At 47.2% G+C, this 21,018-nt stretch overlaps 2 protein-coding genes across 7 annotated transcripts in view; both read left to right on the top strand.

Annotated features, from left to right (window-relative positions):
* LOC116571641 (immunoglobulin lambda-1 light chain-like) overlaps nucleotides 1-21,018 on the top strand; it is a 1,068,967-nt gene that overhangs the window by 334,856 nt on the left and 713,093 nt on the right. The window lies entirely within an intron of this gene.
* Nucleotides 1-21,018, top strand: part of LOC116571638 (immunoglobulin lambda-1 light chain-like) — a 1,139,351-nt gene that overhangs the window by 434,086 nt on the left and 684,247 nt on the right. Inside the window, exons 1-2 of one of the 6 annotated variants that reach the window (XM_032309756.1) lie at nucleotides 18,488-18,589; nucleotides 18,747-19,041. The exons of 4 other annotated variants lie outside the window; for them this stretch is intronic. In XM_032309756.1, coding sequence (XP_032165647.1) covers nucleotides 18,544-18,589; nucleotides 18,747-19,041 — 341 coding nt within the window. In that variant the 5' untranslated portion in view covers nucleotides 18,488-18,543. Of the gene's footprint in view, nucleotides 1-18,487; nucleotides 18,590-18,746; nucleotides 19,045-21,018 lie in introns of those variants that run through there. One more of the 6 variants, XM_032309746.1, reaches the window with a different exon arrangement.

Below are 21,018 nucleotides of genomic sequence, written 5' to 3'. Positions count from 1 at the left end.
ATAGGCTGCAATTGTGTCAGGAAAGGAGAGACAGTGGTGTAGAGAGGATGGGAAAATATATGAAGAACTTTTGGCCTAGATGTTCCAAATCTGATGAAAATTGAAAAGTGACAGCTCATAAACTCAACAAAGCTGAAGAAAAGAAATCATTATAATAGTCATTAAAAAAAACCTAAACCCAACAAGATCAAACATTTAAGGCAGTGACAAAGAGACAGTCTTAGAAGCAGCCGAGGAAGACACCTGTACTCCAGGAGAAGAAAGAGAGAGATCCTCGTGGATTTTGCATTGACAGAAATATCAGTGAGTTAACATCTCTAAGTTACTGAAAGAAGGGGAAAACCTTAATTCTTCATCTAGAGATAGTCCTCAAAATTAAGTCCAAATAATAAATTTTCTCATCTTCAAAAACTGACAAAATTGCTCATTAAATGATCCATGAAACAAGCAAGAAACAAATGGATATCCTTCAGGCAGGAGAAGGTGATTCCAGAAAGAATATGAATCTACAAATCAGAAATGCTAACTACTGGAATAAAAATTAAGATTTTTCCTTATCTAAACCTCTTTTAAAGATAATTCATTGTCAAAAAAAATCCATTGTGTATAGCAGATATAAAAAATGGATGTAGGAATTTCTAATATAGGTAAAATTGCAGGTATGAAAATCATATTAAATATGCTGAGAGGTAAAAGAAGTATATCATCAGGTTCTTATAGTACATATAATATGGTATAACCTAACCAGAATGTAGACAATTACAAGTTACTGACCATAAGATGGCAAGAACTAGTAGTTCATGAACAAAACAAAAAGAAAAAAACAAAATGGAAAAACAAAAGAGCAGCATAAAAAGTGTTCCATTACTTTTGTTTAAAAAAAGGCAAATGGAAAGAGGGAGCAAAGAACACATGGGGCAAATAGAAAATAAATCCATGGATGCTATATTTAAATGATGCTAATAATCACATGCAGGAAATGTGCAACAGACATTGTTGGATTGAGTTTCAGAGCAACACCCAAGTACATGCCTCAAATAAGAACCTCAATTTCTACCAATTCTGCCACACAATGTGGGACATGAAACATTCTCAGGGAGAAGATAGAAAATCTGGGAAGATGAATTGAGCCAGAAAAAATAATTAGGATGGAACATTTTCTGCTATGTATTTTACACACAAAAGAAAAGAAGAAATATTCACAGAGCACATTGCATGAGAATAGTTAGCAGAAATATCCTCACATTCCCCTTCTCACTCGAGCCTTTAAGATTTTCAAACGCGCAGTGACAAGAGTTCCCCTATGGAGCCTAGAGGCGACACCTCTCCATATGAACCAGATCCGTGAAGCCCACACAGAAGCAGGGTTCTCTCTGGCAGCCTGAAAAGGTGCATTCTCATGGGAACCAGAGAGGGCATAAGAGAGGTTTGGGTGGCCAGACTCAGCAGCAGACTGAGTAGGCAGAAATCTGAGGTCCCCACCGTGGCCTGGACCCTAACAAGGTGCCTCCTCCTCACTGTCTCCCCCTCTTCTTTCTTCCAGGTGCTGCCCCCAGGCCCTGACACAAGGTAACCCCCATAGGACTCCGCACATGACCCTGTCCCTGAGCTCTGCCCAGGAGATGCTGCAGGGGTGGGACCCTTGAAAATGAGTGCCACAGGCTCCTGAAGCTACAGAACTGATGGTCCCTATACTAATCAGCTATCCCCAGTAGTGTGGCCCTGAGATTCCATCATTCCCACCTGCTCGGGAGAGAGAAGAAAAAGCAATAATACAGAGAAGAGCCAGCAGGCCCCAGGCCAGGACCCACCATGGCCAAACAGCCTCCACTGTCCCCACAGATTCTCCAGCCCTAATCTGGGATACAAGCATTCTGACCATCTTCATGTACAGGCTGAGGGGCTCCTTTAGAGACCAGCCTGTTTGGGGATGGCAGGGAGTCTGGCGACACAAGCCCTGTGGCCAGGCCTGGCCTCAGCCTCCTGCCTGCACTGGTCAAGCTCTGCCCCACAGAGCCCAGGGTCTGAATCCAGCACACCTGAACTCCCCTCCTGGACTCACTCCCACTTCCCTTTTCCTGGGAAGCTAGCCTCTTTAGGCACTAGCTTCAGCAGCTGGGAATGGGGAAGCTTATACTTAAGTAAGAAACACTGTTCTTTTCACATCAAATGGTACATAACATTGTAAGAGTCTTATTAATTAGAGGGACTCCATGTGATATCAGCCAGATGACCTTGGAGTTGGAGTCTCCTGTCTTCCTCTGTGGGAATCCAAGGAAAAGTTTTCAACTGCCCTGTCACCTACATCATGAGCAAATGGATCCAAGTCTAATGAGCAGCTTCTCAGATCCACAAAACCAAAACTAGGCTACTTTACAGATGCTCCCACAAGAAATTCCATATGTAGGCTGGAATAACACTAATAGTAGTAAATACAGCATTAATAGAGTAAAATAAAGATTTGCCTGCTCACCTGAACTTAGTAACAGAAGCGTTATCTATTGGTCTGATGACCCAACAATAGGGATGCAGGAAACATCGGTCCTGATTCCTACACAGGAACCCGGTGGCTGTGGGACACCACACAGGACTGTCTGCACACTGACCCTTTTCAAATGCCCTACACTGAAGCCTGCACTCTCCTTTCTGAAACAGGACAGAGGGCTAGGCCAGAGCATTTCAACCCTGGGACAAGTACAGGAATTGCACCTGCCCTGCCTCCTGCACCGTGCTTCTGACCTTTTGTGCTGGTCTGGGCAGGGCAGTGGGGGCAGCTGCCTGTGGGAGGTTGAAAACCCTGGTCCAGACCCCTTCTCAGGTGACAGGTGCTCTGGGTTGCAGGAGGGAAGCTCCTGGTCAGAGTCCTCCTCCACCAGCAGGGGGCAGCAGAACCGCATCAGGAGTGGTAGGACAGAGGCTGCGGCTGCCCAGGGTGAGCTTCCCAAGGACAGGAGGCCCAGGGGTGTGCAGGGGTCCAGGGTCAGTCCTCATGGGCTGTGAGGATGATCCATCCTGTCTCCTCAGACTGCAAGGACCTTATTCTGAAGGTCAGACACACACAATGTTATCCAGGACACTGACAGGAGTCCTGACACAGTAAGTATTTCACCTGGAAATTCCAGGCCCTTACTACTCCACTTGAGGTCCCAGGGAGCTGACCCTTCTGCGCTGGGCACGTCCAGAGATGCCCTGATCCCCTCCCTCTGCCTCTCCTGCCCCACCTCCAAGCAGACTCAGACTTGGGGCTGCAGCTTCCCTGCTCATGAGTGTCTCAGGGGATGGAAGGTTGGACACTCGGAGACACTGGTCCCTAAAAGGAGGCTCGGCAGTCTCTGGAGACTGTCTCCAGAGTGAAGTGACTCCCACGGCCTCAGGCCACATCTCTGGTCCCTGTGCTGTCCTTGCTTCAGTGACAGAACCCAGTTCCCTACATTCAGTGACTGTCAATTCTTGCTCAAGCACTGGGTCTGTCCCTGACACAGAGTGTACCCTGGGGATACTGAAGCACAGCATCTATGACCTGCCCCAGGAACTCTCCCTTGGCAAAGACTCCCACAACACCTCAGTGGTTTCCTAAAACTTTGTGTGCACCTTGCAAGGGAGGAATTTTGTCCTACCAGGAGTAGGACACACACTGACCTATGATCTTCTAGTACCGACAGAGGAAACATTCTATGATGGGTTTATAAAATGCAGACAGACTCCACCTCACAGCTCTGTTGTGACCATGCCTGTCCAGGAGCCAGGTCAGGACAGGGAGAGACATAGAGTTTGGATCCCAGACTATAGCGACATAGGGAGAAGGAGAATCCCCTGGGTTGAGGGTGGGTTTGAAGGGGCTGCTCCTCCCATCTCTGTGTCCCTTGGAGCTCAGCCCATTTCTTTCTTTCTTTTTTTTTTTTTTAAATTTTTTCAATTTATTTATTTTCAGAAAAACAGTATTCATTATTTTTTCACCACACCCAGTGCTCCATGCAATCCGTGCCCTCTATAATACCCACCACCTGGTACCCCAACCTCCCAACCCCCCGCCACTTCAAACCCCTCAGATTGTTTTTCAGAGTCCATAGTGTCTCGTGATTCACCTCCCCTTCCAATTTACCCCAACTCCCTTCTCCTCTCTAACACCCCTTGTCCTCCATGATATTTGTTATGCTCCACAAATAAGTGAAACCATATGATAATTGACTCTCTCTGCTTGACTTATTTCACTCAGCATAATCTCTTCCAGACCCAACCATGTTGCTACAAAAGTTGGGTATTCATCCTTTCTGATGGAGGCATAATACTCCATAGTGTATATGGACCACATCTTCCTTATCCATTCGTCCATTGAAGGGCATCTTGGTTCTTCCCATAGTTTGGCGACCGTGGTCATTGCTGCTATAAACATTGGGGTACAGATGGCCCTTCTTTTCACGACATCTGTATCCTTGGGGTAAATACCCAGGAGTGCAATTGCAGGGTCATAGGGAAGCTCTATTTTTAATTTCTTGCACATTTCTAAAACCACAAGGCTTCTCATCAGCAGACCCAGAGTTCTGACTGATTTGCATAACCAGCAGGTGTCTGCAGCAAGGGTAATTAAGATAACTGGGAGGAAGCATTCCTAGCCTTGAGCCTCAGGGACCAGCACCATGGCCTGACTCCTCTCCTCCTCAGATTCCTGGATCGCTGCACAGGTGCTGAGCACAGACTCACACCCACCTCAGTCCTGGGTTCTGGGACACTCCTGGCCCTAACTCTGAGCTCAGCAGTAGACTGCCACTTGGGGCAAGGTCTCAAGACGCTCTTGTGGGATGAAGGGCTAGTGGAGTATAATCTCTCCCCACTGTGTTTGTTGGCTCCATGTGACCCCTGAAGGGGTCGCACATGCACCCACTGGGCCCACACAAGGGAGGAATGGTTCTCATTTGTTCAAGGGCTCCATCCACCAGGCAGGCCCATGGGGCCCAGGAACAAAGAGGACAGCAGGGTGGAAATAGCCTAGAGAATCCCTTGAACTTAAACCAGGCAGGTGGGTATATACAGGGGATCACACCTTGCCAGGAACCTCACCTTTCGTTTTCTCTCTTGCAGGCTCCATGGCCTCCTACATGCTGAGTGAACCTCTCTCGATGTCAGTGAACCTAGAACAGATAGCCAGGATCACCTGTGGGAGAAACGACATTGGAAAAGTGTTTACTGGTACCAGCAGAAGCCAGGCCAGGCTCCCATTCTGATTATCTATGAAGATAGCAACTGGCCCTCAGGGATCCCTGACCAGTTCTTGGGTACCAATACAGGGAACACAGCCATCCTAACCATCAGCGGGGCCTGGGCTGAGGATGAGGCTGACTATTACTGTCAGGTGTGGGACAGCAGTGCTGATGCTCACAGTGACACAGGCAGACAGGCAAGTGAGACACAAACCCCTTTCCCATCTCTGTCAAGCTCTCCTCCATCCCCAGAAGGCCTGGGCATACAGCAGTGAGCAGCTCTGGCCCAGGCCCCCTCATCTGAGATCCCTAGACCTCCCTCCCCATCCAGCCCTCCAGGCAGCTCTACATAGGGGAGATCAGGAGAGCATTTACAGCTGACAGCACTAGATTGCCTTCTTCTCTGGGCCTGGTTGTCAACAGCAGACAGAGGGCCTGGGTAGAAAAAAGATACAGCAAGACTTTTGTCCAGTGGTCATGATCCCATCATTTCCATGTGGTTGGTTGTGGGCTAGGGCTCTCCCGACTGATCAGAGCTAGGCTTCAAATTGCCACAGCTCAGCTGAGTTCCTGATGCTCTGGGGACATGAGAGGACAATCCTCTACCAGAGTGGAACAGACGGGTACAGTAGACACTGAGGGGTCACTCTCATCCCCTCTTCTGGGCTCACACAGGCACCCACTGCTTCCTAGAGCCCTGGGCCACCACAGGGGAGCTCCTCACTAGAAAGTGCTGCTAGTTCAGAAATCTGCTTCCCCAAGTTTCTGTCCCTTCTCAGAGAGGTTCAGATGAATGATCTCCAGAGGCCCAGAGCCCAAGGCCCTGCCTCTGGCTCAGACTTCCTGAAAGGTCCCAGTTGGAGAGCTCCCTGAAGAAGGAGGCAGATCGGATGGCTCACTCCCTGTGGTTCGCTCTCCTTCTGCCCAGGCTCATTTCCCTTCTCCTTCCAGGTTTTTACACATGCACTTCCCTATCTCAGAGTCTGCTTCCAGGAACCCAATCTGAGATGGCCAGCATCCTGGAAACAGTCCTCAGGGAACAGAGGAGGCCACCATATATATCCACAAGGTTGGGGTCTCTCCCCCAAATCACAAGGTGCATGTCCAGTCTCCACCAGATGAGATCCTTCTTTTTATTTATATACTAGGAAAAAAGAAGCAGACACAGTAGGTGCTCTGGGTTCTGACAGACAGTTGGAGGGTCACGTCTATCCTGATGGTGAATGAGGGACATTGGGACAGTTGCCTCCTCCTACAGAGTGGCTAGTAGATACTCAACCATGGGAGTGAGACACACAAGGGGTTCTACCTCACTTCTACCCACCACATCCTGCACAAGGAGACTTATTTACATGCACCCTACCCAGAAATATGGACAAAATGCAATTTTATGAAATACAGTCCAGTCTTTCAATGCTGACGTATAAGAACTCACCAGAGTCCCACCTTGAAATCAGCATGAAACCACATGAAATCAACTAGACACACACAAACGATAGTCTGCAAATAAAGGAAATATCAGTAACCTTGCTTCCACTTGATAATATGCAACTATCCCATGACAACCACAAATACGTACTTTTGCCCATAAGAGGATACAAAATAAACTTTTGCCTGATGGGATATTTATTTTTGTCCCATATGAGTTGATATCCTAAACGTCAACATTGAGATAGATCGTTTCCAACCATTAACATACCTGATGTTAGATTTAGTGAGATTTTCCACTTAGACTTGTTGCCTAGACCCCAACCCTTTGAAGCTTAGTGAGCACACAGTCCCAGGGGGCAGGGGAGGGATTGCTCCCCAAGATGCAGATGCAGCTGCACCAGGACTGTGTGGGGCCCAGGCATCTGCAGGTGGGACTGCTTCCAGCTCAGCCTGTAATGCTGGTCCTTCGCGGACCTCACTCTGAATGGCTTCACCCCTGCTCTGCTGCTGCTCCCAGCTCAGGTGAGAGGCCCACAGGGAAGCACAGTGGGAGGCATAGGTGCCCCACTTTCCCTCCCACTCAGGGTCCATGGGGTCAGGGCCCTGCACTCACCGTGTCCATATGGCCCCCTCCCCTTCACAGGGCTGTGACAGTCACTTCTGACTCACCCTGTCTTCCTCTAGCACATTTTCGTCTCCTCTCTTATAAGCTAGGTGCCTCCCCTGACCTGAGGCCAACTCCTTCCATGTCAGTGGCCCTAATCTGGCCCAAGAACCTTGCTCTGGGGATGAGCTCAGGAGTGAAACTGTCTCTAGGTACCTGCAGAAGCCATGACAGGTCCCAGATGGTATATATACAGATATGAGCAACCATCCGGGGCTGATTCTAAGGATGGAACATAGGTAAATGGCCCCTGAGCATGACCAGGACTGAGAGCCAGGACTAGGCTGACCATTGCTGTGCTACTTAATATGAAATTAGGAGTGCCTGGCAGTGACTCAGGTGACATAAAGAATGGAGGATGGGACATGAACCATCCTGCCATGGTCTGACTCTCACTCTCACCTGTCCTCTGAGCGGCTGCTGGCCAGCCCTAAGAGCATGAGTCCTTCCTAGTCCTGGCCTGGACCCTGAAAGGGGGAAACCCCAGCAAGCTCTCTGTCCTCAGATCCATGTTAACCTTACAGAACAGTGGCAGAATTGGGGGGAGGGGTCTGTTCTGTGAACACTATACTCAGGTTTCACAGTAGATAATATACATTTAAGGTATCATTATATATCACATAGGCCCCAGATGTAATCACATGCTACCCAGGTGGGGAGACTGCTATATCAGAATGCATACTCCTGTGGGAATTTCCCTTTCCCTTGGGTACAAGCAGCCTGAATGGGACCCAGGTTCTCTGTGTCCCCTTGGCTTCCTGAATGACGTTTCCCCACAACCTGAAGGGCTGCCCAAGGCTTACTGAGGAAGAGACCAGGCCCTTACTGCTCCAGGCTCTTCCCTTCTTTGGGTTTTACAGAAACTGAAAAGGAAGAGCAGACACCACCTTGGGGCCCACCTGGAGACCTTCTAGCACCACTGTCCACCCACTGCCCCAAGTCACCCGCACCAGAGAAGTATGACCCTTAGCTGTGGTCTGACCCACATGGACTCACTCCCACACCCGTGTGACCGTGTGTGGTGGTCCCAACTGCATTAGGGCCTCACTATGGTTCTGATCAGAAAGATCTTTTCCATTATTTGAAGAAATTTGTATCATAAGTTCAATTTCTCTCCATAATGCTTTGACTTGTGATTTTGAAATTGATTTTTAGAGTAATTGCATTAGATCAAAGGAACAGATAAGGAATTTATTAAGAAGGAAGACCAGAAGCTTCCCTCATTTCCACCCTGGCTTGTGTTAGAAGGATACCTTCCTGGGAGTGGGAGACACAGGAATGAAATCATTTTCTCCTTACAAAAGAATGGTGAGGACAATTAGAATCTTTCATCTAAAATTTACTTAATGACCTGGATCAGAAACCAGGATCTTTGGTGGAAATCCCTATGACCAAAATAATCATCCCAGGAATTTTTCAGGTGAAAGGATCATGAAAAGGTTTCTCTAGAGAATCACAATCTGGAGATTCCCACCAGAGGCTTCTTCATCAACAAGTCAATGAATAGCCCTGCACCACTCTCCCTGATCAACAGGGGGTCACTATCACCAAGTGTAGCAGCACCCCCCAGGCAGTTGGAAGAACCGAGAGCATAAGGGGGTCTCTTTCAGGCTGAGGTTGTCCCTCATTCCCTCTCAGTCTGAGCAGCATTCCTCACCTGGTGCAGGGGACGGCTCCTGCCTTGCACCAGCCAGCTTCTGCTCTCTCTCTCCCTCTCTAGGAACAGGGGACCTGCACTCCTCTCCCTGCCCTCCCTTCCCTGTCAGGTGCACTCCTCCCTCACGCTGCTGCTCAGCTCAGCCAGTCTGTGGACATTATGGAAAGCAGGGACAGGTCATCCACAAGGGACAAGACAGAGGGACTAGACCAGAGGAACGTGTTGCCTCATAGTCACCCTGTGCCTGCAGTTGGATAAGACTGGAGGGGAGGAAGAGCAACTTGTACCCTGAGTGTCCTCAGCCTCCACGTGACCTAAGGCAAAATAGGGCTGGTCTGAACCCACGCTGTGTCAAACCTGTCCCCACCTCAGCAGCTTCCTCCTAGAGGGCCTCTATGTGCCCAGCTGCCCCAAGAACTTGGTTTTATACCAAATTACTGCTTATCACACCTGACACATCCCTCCGTGCCCAGAATGCTCACCTTAGGAGAAAAGTCCACATGAGCCCTGAACTGGGTTGGAATCCCAGGACCCTCAGTTTCCCCACCTTCCTTCAGGTTCTCTATTACTACCATCCCCAAGGGCACTGATTAGACTCTTCCCACACGTATCTCACTTCTTCTTTCTTCTTCTTGACCTGAGAGCAGCTCAAGGACTCCCTTTTCAGGATGGGCTCTGACCTCTGATCATGGAGCAGCCTGCCTGTTCAGTTGTGTCTCATCTCTGGATCCATGTTCTCCAGCACAGAACTCACCACTGATGCTTTGGTCCCCATTCCGCCAGGAAGGCTTGTCCACTGCAAGAACACACTGATGAATAACAGAGACATGAAGAGTGGAGCTTACTTTCCTCACAAAAAGAAGTCTGAAGTAAGAAGGTGGTTGTCTTCTGGGGTATCACCAATTCCACAGTCTCACTACTATTCCCTCCTCTTATCCCTACAATGTTGGTTTTGCTTCCATTCATACTTATGATGCACCCCAGGGAGTGCTCAGCTCCAGCTCTTACCCCATGTTCCTTAGGAAAGGTGCTGCTGAATCCCATCTACCTCCCTTTTTCCTGACGGCAAGCTTTGTGAGAATATCTACTCCTTAAATCCATGGTCTACCCTGGGCCATATGGTCAAGCCCGGCTGCCAGGGACCTAATAAAAGCAAGCTTCTGACTTTCAATCAAATGAGGTGACAATGTACATATAGAAAGGTGTCTAGTCTCCCACCTGGGTCTGCACACCAGTGTGTCTACTATTGGGCCTCATCCCCAAGATAGAAAGTTCTGAGAGCAGACCATGTCTTCTTCAGATCAACACATGAAGGGGAATGTGCAAGACTAAGTGGGTGAGAATACATGGTTTTTAGGATGTTCTCTTATCTCTCTCTTTGAGGAATGAGCTGCCATTGCCCTATGCAGGTACTGCATGCACAACAGCCCTTGAGTTCTGTGTGCTCCAGTGCCAAGCCCTAGGACCACCTGGGTAACCTCCACCACCCCAGAGACATCTATGGGGATGCGTCAGGAGGGCCTTGCCTCTTCAGTCTCTAATAGGACTCTTCATGATGCATCTGAGCCTGTCATGGCTGGTCTATGGCTGGCATGGGCTCACAGCAGATAGGGTATCCTCCCTTCTGATCAGTACTTCATGGATTATGGAATCACGATTTGATCAGCAAATTCTGAATCTGAACCTGGACCGGGGTTGTACCTCCAGCACCCAGTGTGGAACAGTCACCAGGGAGCAGTAGAGATCACCTGGGAAAGCCACCTGGATGTGGGGAGGGTCTTGGCATCAGGGGCTCTAATATGCAGGGACTAGTATCAGGACCTATCACCTGAAGGAAAGGTGTCCATTTCCTAGAGAATCTTACTTCACACTGATTTCCAAATCCTGCTGGCTTCAGGTCTCTTAGATTAGTCTTTTCTGGATTTTCTTACTCTTCTGGCATAGGCACTACAACTGTATTCCACCAGCCCATGGCAAAACAGTTACTGTCCAACATTTTTCTAGCAATATTCTATATGAGCCTGTCAGCACATTGGGGACCCTGAGGCACAGCATCTCTGTAGTGCCCCAGCAACTCACATCAAGGACAGAACCTTACAGAATGGCAGGGACTCCTGGAATACAGTATATGCCATTGGTACAGGTGACATTTTAAAGGGCTCTGCCTCTCAGAATCTTGGGTTAGGATGCTACCCTTATCTTTGCCTTCTCATTTCACCTGTAGAACAGGTTCATAAAAATCACACTGATCTCATTTCTGAGTGCTGCTATGACCAGACCTACCCAGGAAACAAGGCAGGACATAGTCAAGGGTAGAGGTATCTTCCCCAGATATGGGAGCAACAGTTGAAGGAAGATATCTTGGGCTAATGGTTGGGTCTTCAGATGCTTCCCCCCTCTTCTGTGTGCCCCTTGGTGCTGAGCTCTTCTCTGAAACCACAAAGCTTCTCATCAGCAGCCCCTGGGGTCTGGCTGATTTGCAAAACCAGCAGGTGTCTCCAACAAATGAATAAAGGTGGTCTCTGTGGAAAACATGCCAACTGGGGCCCTGAGGAGGAGACTTGGGCCACCTCGACCACAGCCTGAACCCCTGTCCTCCTCAGCCTCCTGTGTCTCTGCAGAGATACTAAACCCATGCTCACAGACCTCCAGCCCCTCCGATGTGGGAAAAGCCTGGACCTGATTCTGAGCTCAGCAAGGGGCTATGCGTGGTGGGCAGGATACTCCTGATTTTCCTGCAGCATAAGGGAGCCATGGACTAAAGCCAAAAGGACTATGATCACAGGCTTTCCATGACCTTTGAGGGACTAACCCATGCTCACAGACCTCCAGCCCCTCCGATGTGGGAAAAGCCTGGACCTGATTCTGAGCTCAGCAAGGGGCTATGCGTGGTGGGCAGGATACTCCTGATTTTCCTGCAGCATAAGGGAGCCATGGACTAAAGCCAAAAGGACTATGATCACAGGCTTTCCATGACCTTTGAGGGACTAACCGTACCAAGAGAAAAGAGGTGGGGAGGTCCATTAGATCACAGGCTCCATTCTCCCTGTCAGACCCATGGGCCCCTGGGACTGAGATTGGGGTGAATGGACACCCTGTGTTCCCACAGAATCCTTGGAGCTCACTCTAGGGTAGGCAGCTAGGAGAATCTCGTGGGACTGAGCCTGTGTATTCCAATTCGCCTCTCATATTTTCCCTTCCAGGATCCATGGCCTCCTACTTGCTGATGAGCCTCTGTCAGTGCTTTTGACCCTGGGACAGAGAGATAGAATCACCTGTGGCGGAAACAATATTGGAAGGAAAGATGGTCAGTGGTACCAACAAAGCTGGTCCAGGACCCCCTGCAGATTATCTATGGTGATAGCAACTGGGACTAAGGCATCCCTGACGGATTCTCCAGCTCCGGCTTGGGAACATGGTCATCCTGCCCATCAGTGGGGCCATGGCGGAGGATGAGGCTGAATATTACTGTCACTCATTTGACCACAGTGGTAATGCTCACAGGGACACAGGCAGACAGGGAAGTGAGACACAAACCCCCTTCCCATCAGTGTCACACTCTCCTCCAGCCCCAGGAGGCCTGTGCACAAGGCACTGAGCAGTCTGATCCAAGTCCCCACATCTGAAGTCCCCTGAGGTCCCACTCCACCCAGCCCACCAGGCAGTCTCTACACAGGGTGGATCACAGAGAAAATGAGCACAGGTATTAAAACTATGTTTCACCTGGGACTGGACTGAAAGAATAATAGAAGAAGATATGGAGGATTTTTAAGGATCAACATTTTTTTTTTCCTGTTTAGAAAGTTTTATTTTTTTTTAATTCATCATGTTCATTAGTTTTTCTTTTTTTTTTTTAATTAATTTTTTATTTTTTATAAACATATATTTTTATCCCCAGGGGTACAGGTCTGTGAATCACCAGGTTTACACACTTTTATATATTCAAAATTACATATTCAAAAATACACAGGGTGAGATTATCAGCAGATTTGATGCTACAACAACAGATAGTGAACATGAATACATGGCAATAAAAAGTATTAAACCCGAAACAGAGAACAGCTGGAAAAAATGAATAAAACCTCTGTGCCTAAGATAACTTCTTGCAATGTAAACTGTGTGATTGGAGTAGCTATGGCAGAGAAGGTAGGGAACAGATGGTTAATAAAAAAATATTTCTAGAAATAATAGCCAAAAATATTAAAAATTTGGTGAACACATAAATCAGTATATCCAAGAAGCTCAATGAAGCTCGGGCATAGGGAACATGAGAGACAGCACAGCACACATCATACTGTAATTGCTACAAACAGGTGGTGCAGACACTCTCCCAGCCAGACAGGAGACTTGCATTCCCTACTGTGGAACCAGCGTTGTGCTAGGAGCACATTTCTCATTGCAAGCTGTGTGAGCAAGAGAACAGAGCAAGGTCTGAGAGAACAGCAAGGTCTGAAAATACTAAAAGAAGAAAACCTATAAGCCTGGTTCTGTACCCAGGGGTAATGTCATTGAAAAATGAAAACAAAATAAAACTTTTCAGACTGCAAGTCCCACAGAACTGATCACCTGCACATTTTCCCTACAAGTAGTAGTAAATGATGCCCGCTAGGAACAATGACAGAAATGTAAATCTATGAAAAGATATAAAATGATCATATATCAGAACAATACTGATAAATAGAAATAAATTATAGCTTAATGTCTGTAAAATGTAGTCAACTATTTAAGCAGATATAATAGCAGTATGTTTTGATTTATTCTGGTTGTAAAAACTTAAAAGTGACAGGAAAAGAAAAATCTTGTCATCACATTCTCATCGTACCTAAGGATGACTTTGGGCCATGAAGTACTTTGATAAGTTAGGAAGTGAGGATTTCCACCCTGAAATAAGACATTAAAATCAAAAGATTTGAACCACGAAGAGTAAGAGCTAGTAGATTGTCTTCTTTAGGATTCTCCAGAGAATATGGATCCAAAAAGGTATGTATCTCATATACACCTACATTTATATTCAAATGTTACACACACAGAGATACAAAGGACGAGACAGAGAGAGAGAAAAACTAATGTTAACAAGTCATGCGGGACACATGGGTGGCTCAGTTGGTTAAGTGTCTGCCTTCAGCTCAGCTCATGATCAGGGTCCTGGGACTGAGCCCGGAGTCAGGCTCCCTGCTCAGTGGGGAGCCTTCCTCTCCCCCTCTTTCTGCTGCTCTCTCTCTCTCTCTGTGAGTGTGTGTGTGTGTGTCAAATAAATAAAGAAATCAAATCTTAAAAAAGGGTGGGGGAAAAAAAAAAAAAAAGGAAGCAGCCAAAGCAGCCATAGTGTAGGGAAAGACTCCCTGCACTCAGGGGAAGGAAGAGAAAGATTCCAGTGGATTTTGATTTCGTGGAAATTCCAGGGAGAGAAAGTGGATTCTTTACTGAAAAGAGAACAAAACTCTCCTTCACATGGGGAAAATATACTTCAAACATGAAGTCTAAATAAAAAATCTCCACATACACAAAAACTGACACAATTGCTCATGAACTGACCCAAAATACAAGCAGTAAATAGACATCCCACAGGGCGCCTGGGTGGCTCAGTTGGTTAAGCCTTGCCTTCCCCTCAGGTCATGATCCCAAGTTCCTGGGATGAAGCCCTGCATTGCACACCCTGCTCAACAGGGAGCCTGCTTGTCCCTCTCCTGCTCCCCCTGCTTATGTTCTCTCTCTCTCTCTCTCTCTCTGTCAAATAAACAAATAAAATCTTTAAAAACAATCTGAGGGTTTTGAAGGGACGGGGGGTGGGAGGTTGGGGTACCAGGTGGTGGGTATTATAGAGGGCACGGATTGCATGGAGCACAGGGTGTGGTGCAAAAATAATGAATACTGTTATGCTGGAAAAAAAAATAAATAAATATTTCTCAAAAAAAAAAAAAGTAATTGAATATCCCTCAGGCAGGGGAGGTGATTCCAGGAAGAATCTGAATCTACAAAATCAATGTAAGGGATGCCTGGTTGGCTCAGTCAGTTAAGTGTCTGCCTTTGGTTCAGGTCATGATCCCAGTGTCCTGGGGCATCAGGCTTCTTGCTCAGCAGGGAACTTGCTTCTCCCTCTGTCTGTGGCTCCCCCTGCTTGTGCACTCACTCTCTCTCCTTCTCTCTCACTCTATCTCAGGCAAATAAATAAATATAATCTTTAAAGAAAAATCAATGTAAAAATCAGAAATGATAACTAAAGGGATAAATACTAAGACTTTTTTATTATCTAAATCTCTCTAAAGGATACGTCACTGTCCACACAAACATGGTAACTATATATGTTGAAATTTCTAACGGAGGTGAAATAATATGTAGGAAAATCACAGTGAGTATGCTGAGAAGTGAGACACAGAAGGATCAGTTTACATTCTATGTAACATGACAGCATCATTGGAATGTGGACTATTGCAAGTTACTGATCATAAGACAAAAAGAAGTTATAACTTGAAAGCAGAAGAAGCAGGTAAAATGAAATCATATCAAATGCTGCATTAATCCAAAAAAGATACATGGGAAGAGGGAACAAAGAACACATGGCACAACAACAATATAAAGGCAACACACTATATTGAAACAATATTACCAGTCACATTCAGGAAATGCTCTAAACACCATGATTAAAGACAGGGATTGTTAGATTGAATGTCACAGCAACACCCAGGTGGATGCTGTCGATCAGAAACTTCCGTAAAGGAAATGGCACTGAGATCTAGCAACATTTTAGGACAATTCTCACCCACTTCTGCTCCACAGTGTGAGTCATGTAGCATTCACAGGGAACAGGGAGAAAATCTGGGAAGATGAACTGAATCTTTAAAATAACTAAGATGGTTATTTTGTGTTATGTATTTTACGCACAGAGAGAAGGGAAGAAATAATCTCAGTGCACATTTCATGAGAACGGGACTAGAAACGTCCCACATGTCTCTTCCTTCCCTGGACTTTAAGATGCTCATACACACGGTGATAAGAGCTTTCTCTGCAGCCCAGAGGGGAGCACAGCTCCACATGAACCAGATTGATGAAACTCATCCAGAAGCTCAGATATTCTCTCCACCAGTGGGAGAAGGAATATCTTTAAGGGGACAAGTGAGGACATAAGGTAGGCTTGAGGTGGCCAGGCTCCAACTGGGGTTCAGAGATGGAAATCTGGGGTCTCTACCATAGCCTAGCCTCTCTCCTGCTCCCCACCCTACCTTCTGCCTGGATGCTGCCCCCAGGCCTGCCCACAGGCTCAGCCCTCACAATACTCTGAGCATTACCCCAACCCTGAATTCAGCCCAGGGGATGCTGTAGGGGAGGAATCCCTGAGAATGAGCCCCACAGTCCCCTGAACCTGCGGACACTGTGGACCTCATATAACTCTGTGCCCCCTGTAGAATTGCTGGGACACCACTGGCAACCCCACCTGCTAGGGGAGCACAGAGAGAGGACCAAGCAATACCACAGAGCAATCAGAAAGACCCAGGACAGGCCCCTGCACAGTCAAACAGCCTCCTCTGTCCACAGATTCTCCAACTCTAACGACTCAGACACAGACCCGCTGACAACCCATGGGCAGCCTTCGGGGGATCCTTTAGAGACCAGCCAGGATGGGGATGGCAGTGAGTCAGGAACAGAAAGCCTGCTGCCGAGCCTGGCCTCACCCTCCCTCCCTATTTCCTGCCAAGGTCAAGCTATGCCCTGAGGAGTTTATAATAATAATAATGACAACAATAACAGTAATAATAATGCAGATTTATGTGCACAAGTAAACTTTACACCAAAACATCATCTGTTCCCACTTATGACAATCTGCACTAATTGAGATGTGGAAGCATCGACCTTGACACTTAAGACCCAGGAAACTGATAGCAATGGGACATCACCTGTGGGGGAAACAACAAATCCAGATTTATCTGGATTTGGCCATTTTCCAATGCACTACACTCTACCCTGCACTCCTCTTTTTATAATAAGACAACAAGCTAAGCCATGGCATTTCAACCCTGGGACAAGTACGGGAATCACACCTGCCCTGCCTCCTACACCTTGTATGTGAGCTTCTGTGCTGGGCTTGGCAGGACAGGGCGCACCTGCCTGTGGGAGGCTGGAAACCCTGGTCCACACCCTTTGTCAAGTGACAGGTGTTGTGGGGTGGTGACTGCAGGAAATTAGTTCCTGGTCTGAGTCTTCCTTCACCAGCAGGGGGCAGCAGAGCTACAACAGAAGCAGCAGGACAGAGGCTAGGGCTGCCCAGAGGGAGCATCACAGGAAAACCAGGCCTGGGGCTCAGCAGGGGTCAAGGGTTCAATCCCCATAAAGATGTTGGAATAATCACTCCTATCTCCAGCTGCTGAAGAGACCTTGCTATGAAGGTCAGACACACAGTAACACCCAGGACACTGATGGGAGTCCTGACACAGTGAATGCCTCACATGAGAAATGCAGCTCCTTGCTCTGTGCACCAGTGTTCCAGGAGCTGACTCATCTGAGCTGGACATGTTGAGAACATCCTGACCACTCACCTTCTGACTCTCCTTCCCCACGTCCAGACAAAGTCAGACCTGGGGCTTCAGGAAGGTCAGACCTTTGTTCAGGAAGGTCTCAAGGGATGAAAGGCTGGTACTCGGAGACCCTGGTCCCTGGAATGAGTGTCCACAGCCTCCTTGTGAGACTGTCTCCAGAGTGAAGGGATTCTCACTACCTGAGGCCACAGCTCTGGTCCTTGGGCTGTCTTTGTGCACTGACAGGACCCAGTTCCCTTACGGATGCTGGCCTTGCTCTAAAAGTCACTCATGAGAGAAAACGTAATTCTGGGGACTCTAACAACACATGGAGCTCAAAAGTGTCTTTTTTAGTCAGTGGTGATTTCTCATGCAACTCACATGATTACATGAAACACTGATGAAGAATCATAAAGGAATCAATGTGGTGACAATCAAATTGCTGGTCTGTTGTGGGATGGGGGTGTCAGAGATGAAATCACCATGTCTCAATACACTAGTCATTGTGATCAATCTTCAAAAGCAGATGGTCTTTTAACAAGTGGACTCTCACAGACAACGATGCACAAACATTCTGATGAGAAAATTCCACAATCTGATGACATGGGAAGCGTTGGATCACAGTGCCTCAGGGGGACACAGTGCAGGAGGAGGAAGGTAATGAGGGCATAGGACCACCTTTCCTTGAACAGGTGTCTGCATCTCTCAGAGGACCCAGTCCAGCTCCATGGCCAGGCTCCTGAGAGACCACAGAGAGAGCCAAGGGCAAACCCCATACAGAGTAGTTTCATTTGGTTATCATGTGTTCAGATATCAGTAAGGTAACTGATCCCAGATGTTTTTGTCAAGGATGGTTTTTTAACCTGGTTGCTGCTTGGAGTAAACTAGGATTTCCTCTCTTCCTCCTCAATCACATGTTCTGATCTCACAACTGGTGGATCACTTAGGAGCCTCTGAAGTGGGGGAAATTTGCATAACTACTAACAATCACTGACCCAAAGACCTAGAAAGGAATAAAGGAGACTGGGGTGGAACCAGCAGTGCTGTGGGATCTCAGTAGGCAGCGCTCTGGGCATCTCCAGCATGGACTGGACTCCTTTCCTGTTCTCCGTCCTCACTCTCTGCACAGGTGCTGCCCCTGGACCCTCTGCAAATGCTCAGCCCCTGCAGGACCCGAGCTGAACCTGCCTCAAAACTTGAGCTCAGACCCAGCACAGCCTCATTATGGGGATGCAGGGAAGGAGGCCCTGACCCTCACACCAACCTCTCCTCTTCTGTTTTTTCAGGGTCTGTGGCTTCCAGTGTGCTGACTCAGTCTCCCTCAGTGTCTGTGTCCCTGGGACAAACGGCTACAATCACCTGCTCTGGAGAAGTACTGAACAAAAAATATGCACAGTGGTACCAGCAGAAGCCAGGCCAAGCACCCATGCTGGTCATTTACGAGGACAGTAAACGGCCCTCTGGGATCCCTGACCGATTCTCTGGCTCCAGTTCAGGGACCACACACACCCTGACCATTAGTGGGACCCGGGCTGAGGACGAGGCTGACTATTACTGTCAGTCCTATGACAGCAATGCTGATGCTCACAGTGACACAGGCAGATGGGGAAGTGAGACAAAAACCCCTTCCACCTTCTGCCTTTTCAGCTCCTTCAGCCCCAGGAGGACTGTTCACAGTGGCCTGGGATCCTATATTTGAGATCTGAAGACTGACCCTCCTCACACACCTTCAGACAGGTTCTGCAAGAGGTGGATTGGCAGAGGATAAGGACACATTTATTATAACTATATTTAATCTGTGGATGTGAATGTGTGAATGACTGAATATGGTAGAATCAGATACAGAAGACATTTTCCAAAGGCCAAATCTTTTAAATCTTCCCCAGCTGATGATCATATCTTCTAAGATGTAGAAATACAGAGATGAGACTGACAGCAGATTGCATGTTACAAAAGAAGAAACTAGTCACCCTGATGTTACAGCAATAGAAACCATTCAAAAGGAAACACAGAGTGAAAGAGCTGGAGAAATTGAAGAAAGTCTCAGTGCAGGGAGGACAGCTTCTTTCCACCTAAGGATGTGTAATTGGAGTAACTGAGGCAGAGATGGTCGGGGGGAGGGTGGCGACTGAAAACATATCTGAAGGAAAAAGAGCCACCAAGTTCTCAAATTGTGAAACCCATGAACCAATGTATCCAAGAAGCTCAACGAAGCTCGGGCACAGGGAACATGAGAGATAGCGCGGCAGACATCGTAATGACATTGCTACAAACCAGCAATGCAGACACTCTCACAACCAGAGAGGAGAGTTGTGTTCCATGCAGAGAAGCAGCATTGTGATGGGAGCTCACTCCTCATCATGAACTATGTAAACTGGAAAACTGAAAACAGGGGAGATATGTCTACAAATTCTAGTACGAAATATCTGTCATCTTTGGTCTTTACTGACGAAAATGTCCTTGAAAAGTGAGGACAAAATAAACCTTTCTCAGACTGGAAACCTCCCAGAACTGATCACCCACAGACCCTCAGCACAGGGGACAGTGAAGGACGCCGTTTGGACAGAAGGAAAGGGTGACAGAGGGAAATGTGAGTCTACACAAATATTATAAGCTTGGGGAAATCATAACTACATGGATAAACATAAAACAAATTTTAGTGGTTTCTATCTATAAATACAATCATGTGCTTAAAGAAAAACAATAGCAATGTGTTTGTAATGGAGGAATGAATAAAATGTATGACATTGAGAGCAGAAATGATGAGAGAGTTGAGACCATGTTATGATGTTCTCATCCTCCGTGTGAGTGATGTCATGTGACTGGGAGGAACTCTGATAAGGTAGGAGGTGAGGACTGCAAATCCAGAAGAAACCATTAAAATAACATCATTTTAACAACAAAGAGCTACAGCTACTAAGATGCGTGACTTGGGAATTTCCAGAGCATACAGATGTAATAGGACACAGACGTCATGTGCATGTATGTGTGTGTTTCTCTGTGATGCACAGAGAGGCAGAGATGATGGGAGAGAGTCACACAGGTTGAGATTCAGCTCAGGCAGTCCTGAGTGGCAGGTCTGGAAGCTGCAGGACAGAACAGAAGGCATGGAAGTCAGGACGAGGTTGCAGACTTTCATCCAAATTTATTCCGAAGGATTGAAATGCTAAGAGGAGACAGAGAAGAAAATGAAAGCACCCCATTCAAACTGCTAGAGATGAAAACAACAGTGTGTCAAATCACAAACACAAGAGTTGAGATCACCAGCAGACACGACAAGATGAAGATCGTGAGGGAATCTGAAGCCACAGCACAGACATGACAGAGTGAAAGGTACAGAGAGACTTTATAGGTGAGCAGAGCAGCGTTCAGCATAGGAAAACGTGGACAAGATCATGCACATGTGATTGCGAACCCAGGGAGTGAGGGTGGGCTGGTGGAAAAGAATATTTGATGAATTATTAGCTGCAAATGTCCTAAATTTTATGAAAATTCAGTACCTACAGTTTACAAATTCTTGAGAAACCCTAAGCATAAGATATGGTGTGTGGGACAAAA

Source organism: Mustela erminea, chromosome 13 (genome assembly GCF_009829155.1).
Source record: "Mustela erminea isolate mMusErm1 chromosome 13, mMusErm1.Pri, whole genome shotgun sequence".
Classification (NCBI taxonomy): Eukaryota; Metazoa; Chordata; class Mammalia; order Carnivora; family Mustelidae; genus Mustela; species Mustela erminea.
This window is presented reverse-complemented; position numbering and strand designations above follow the sequence as displayed.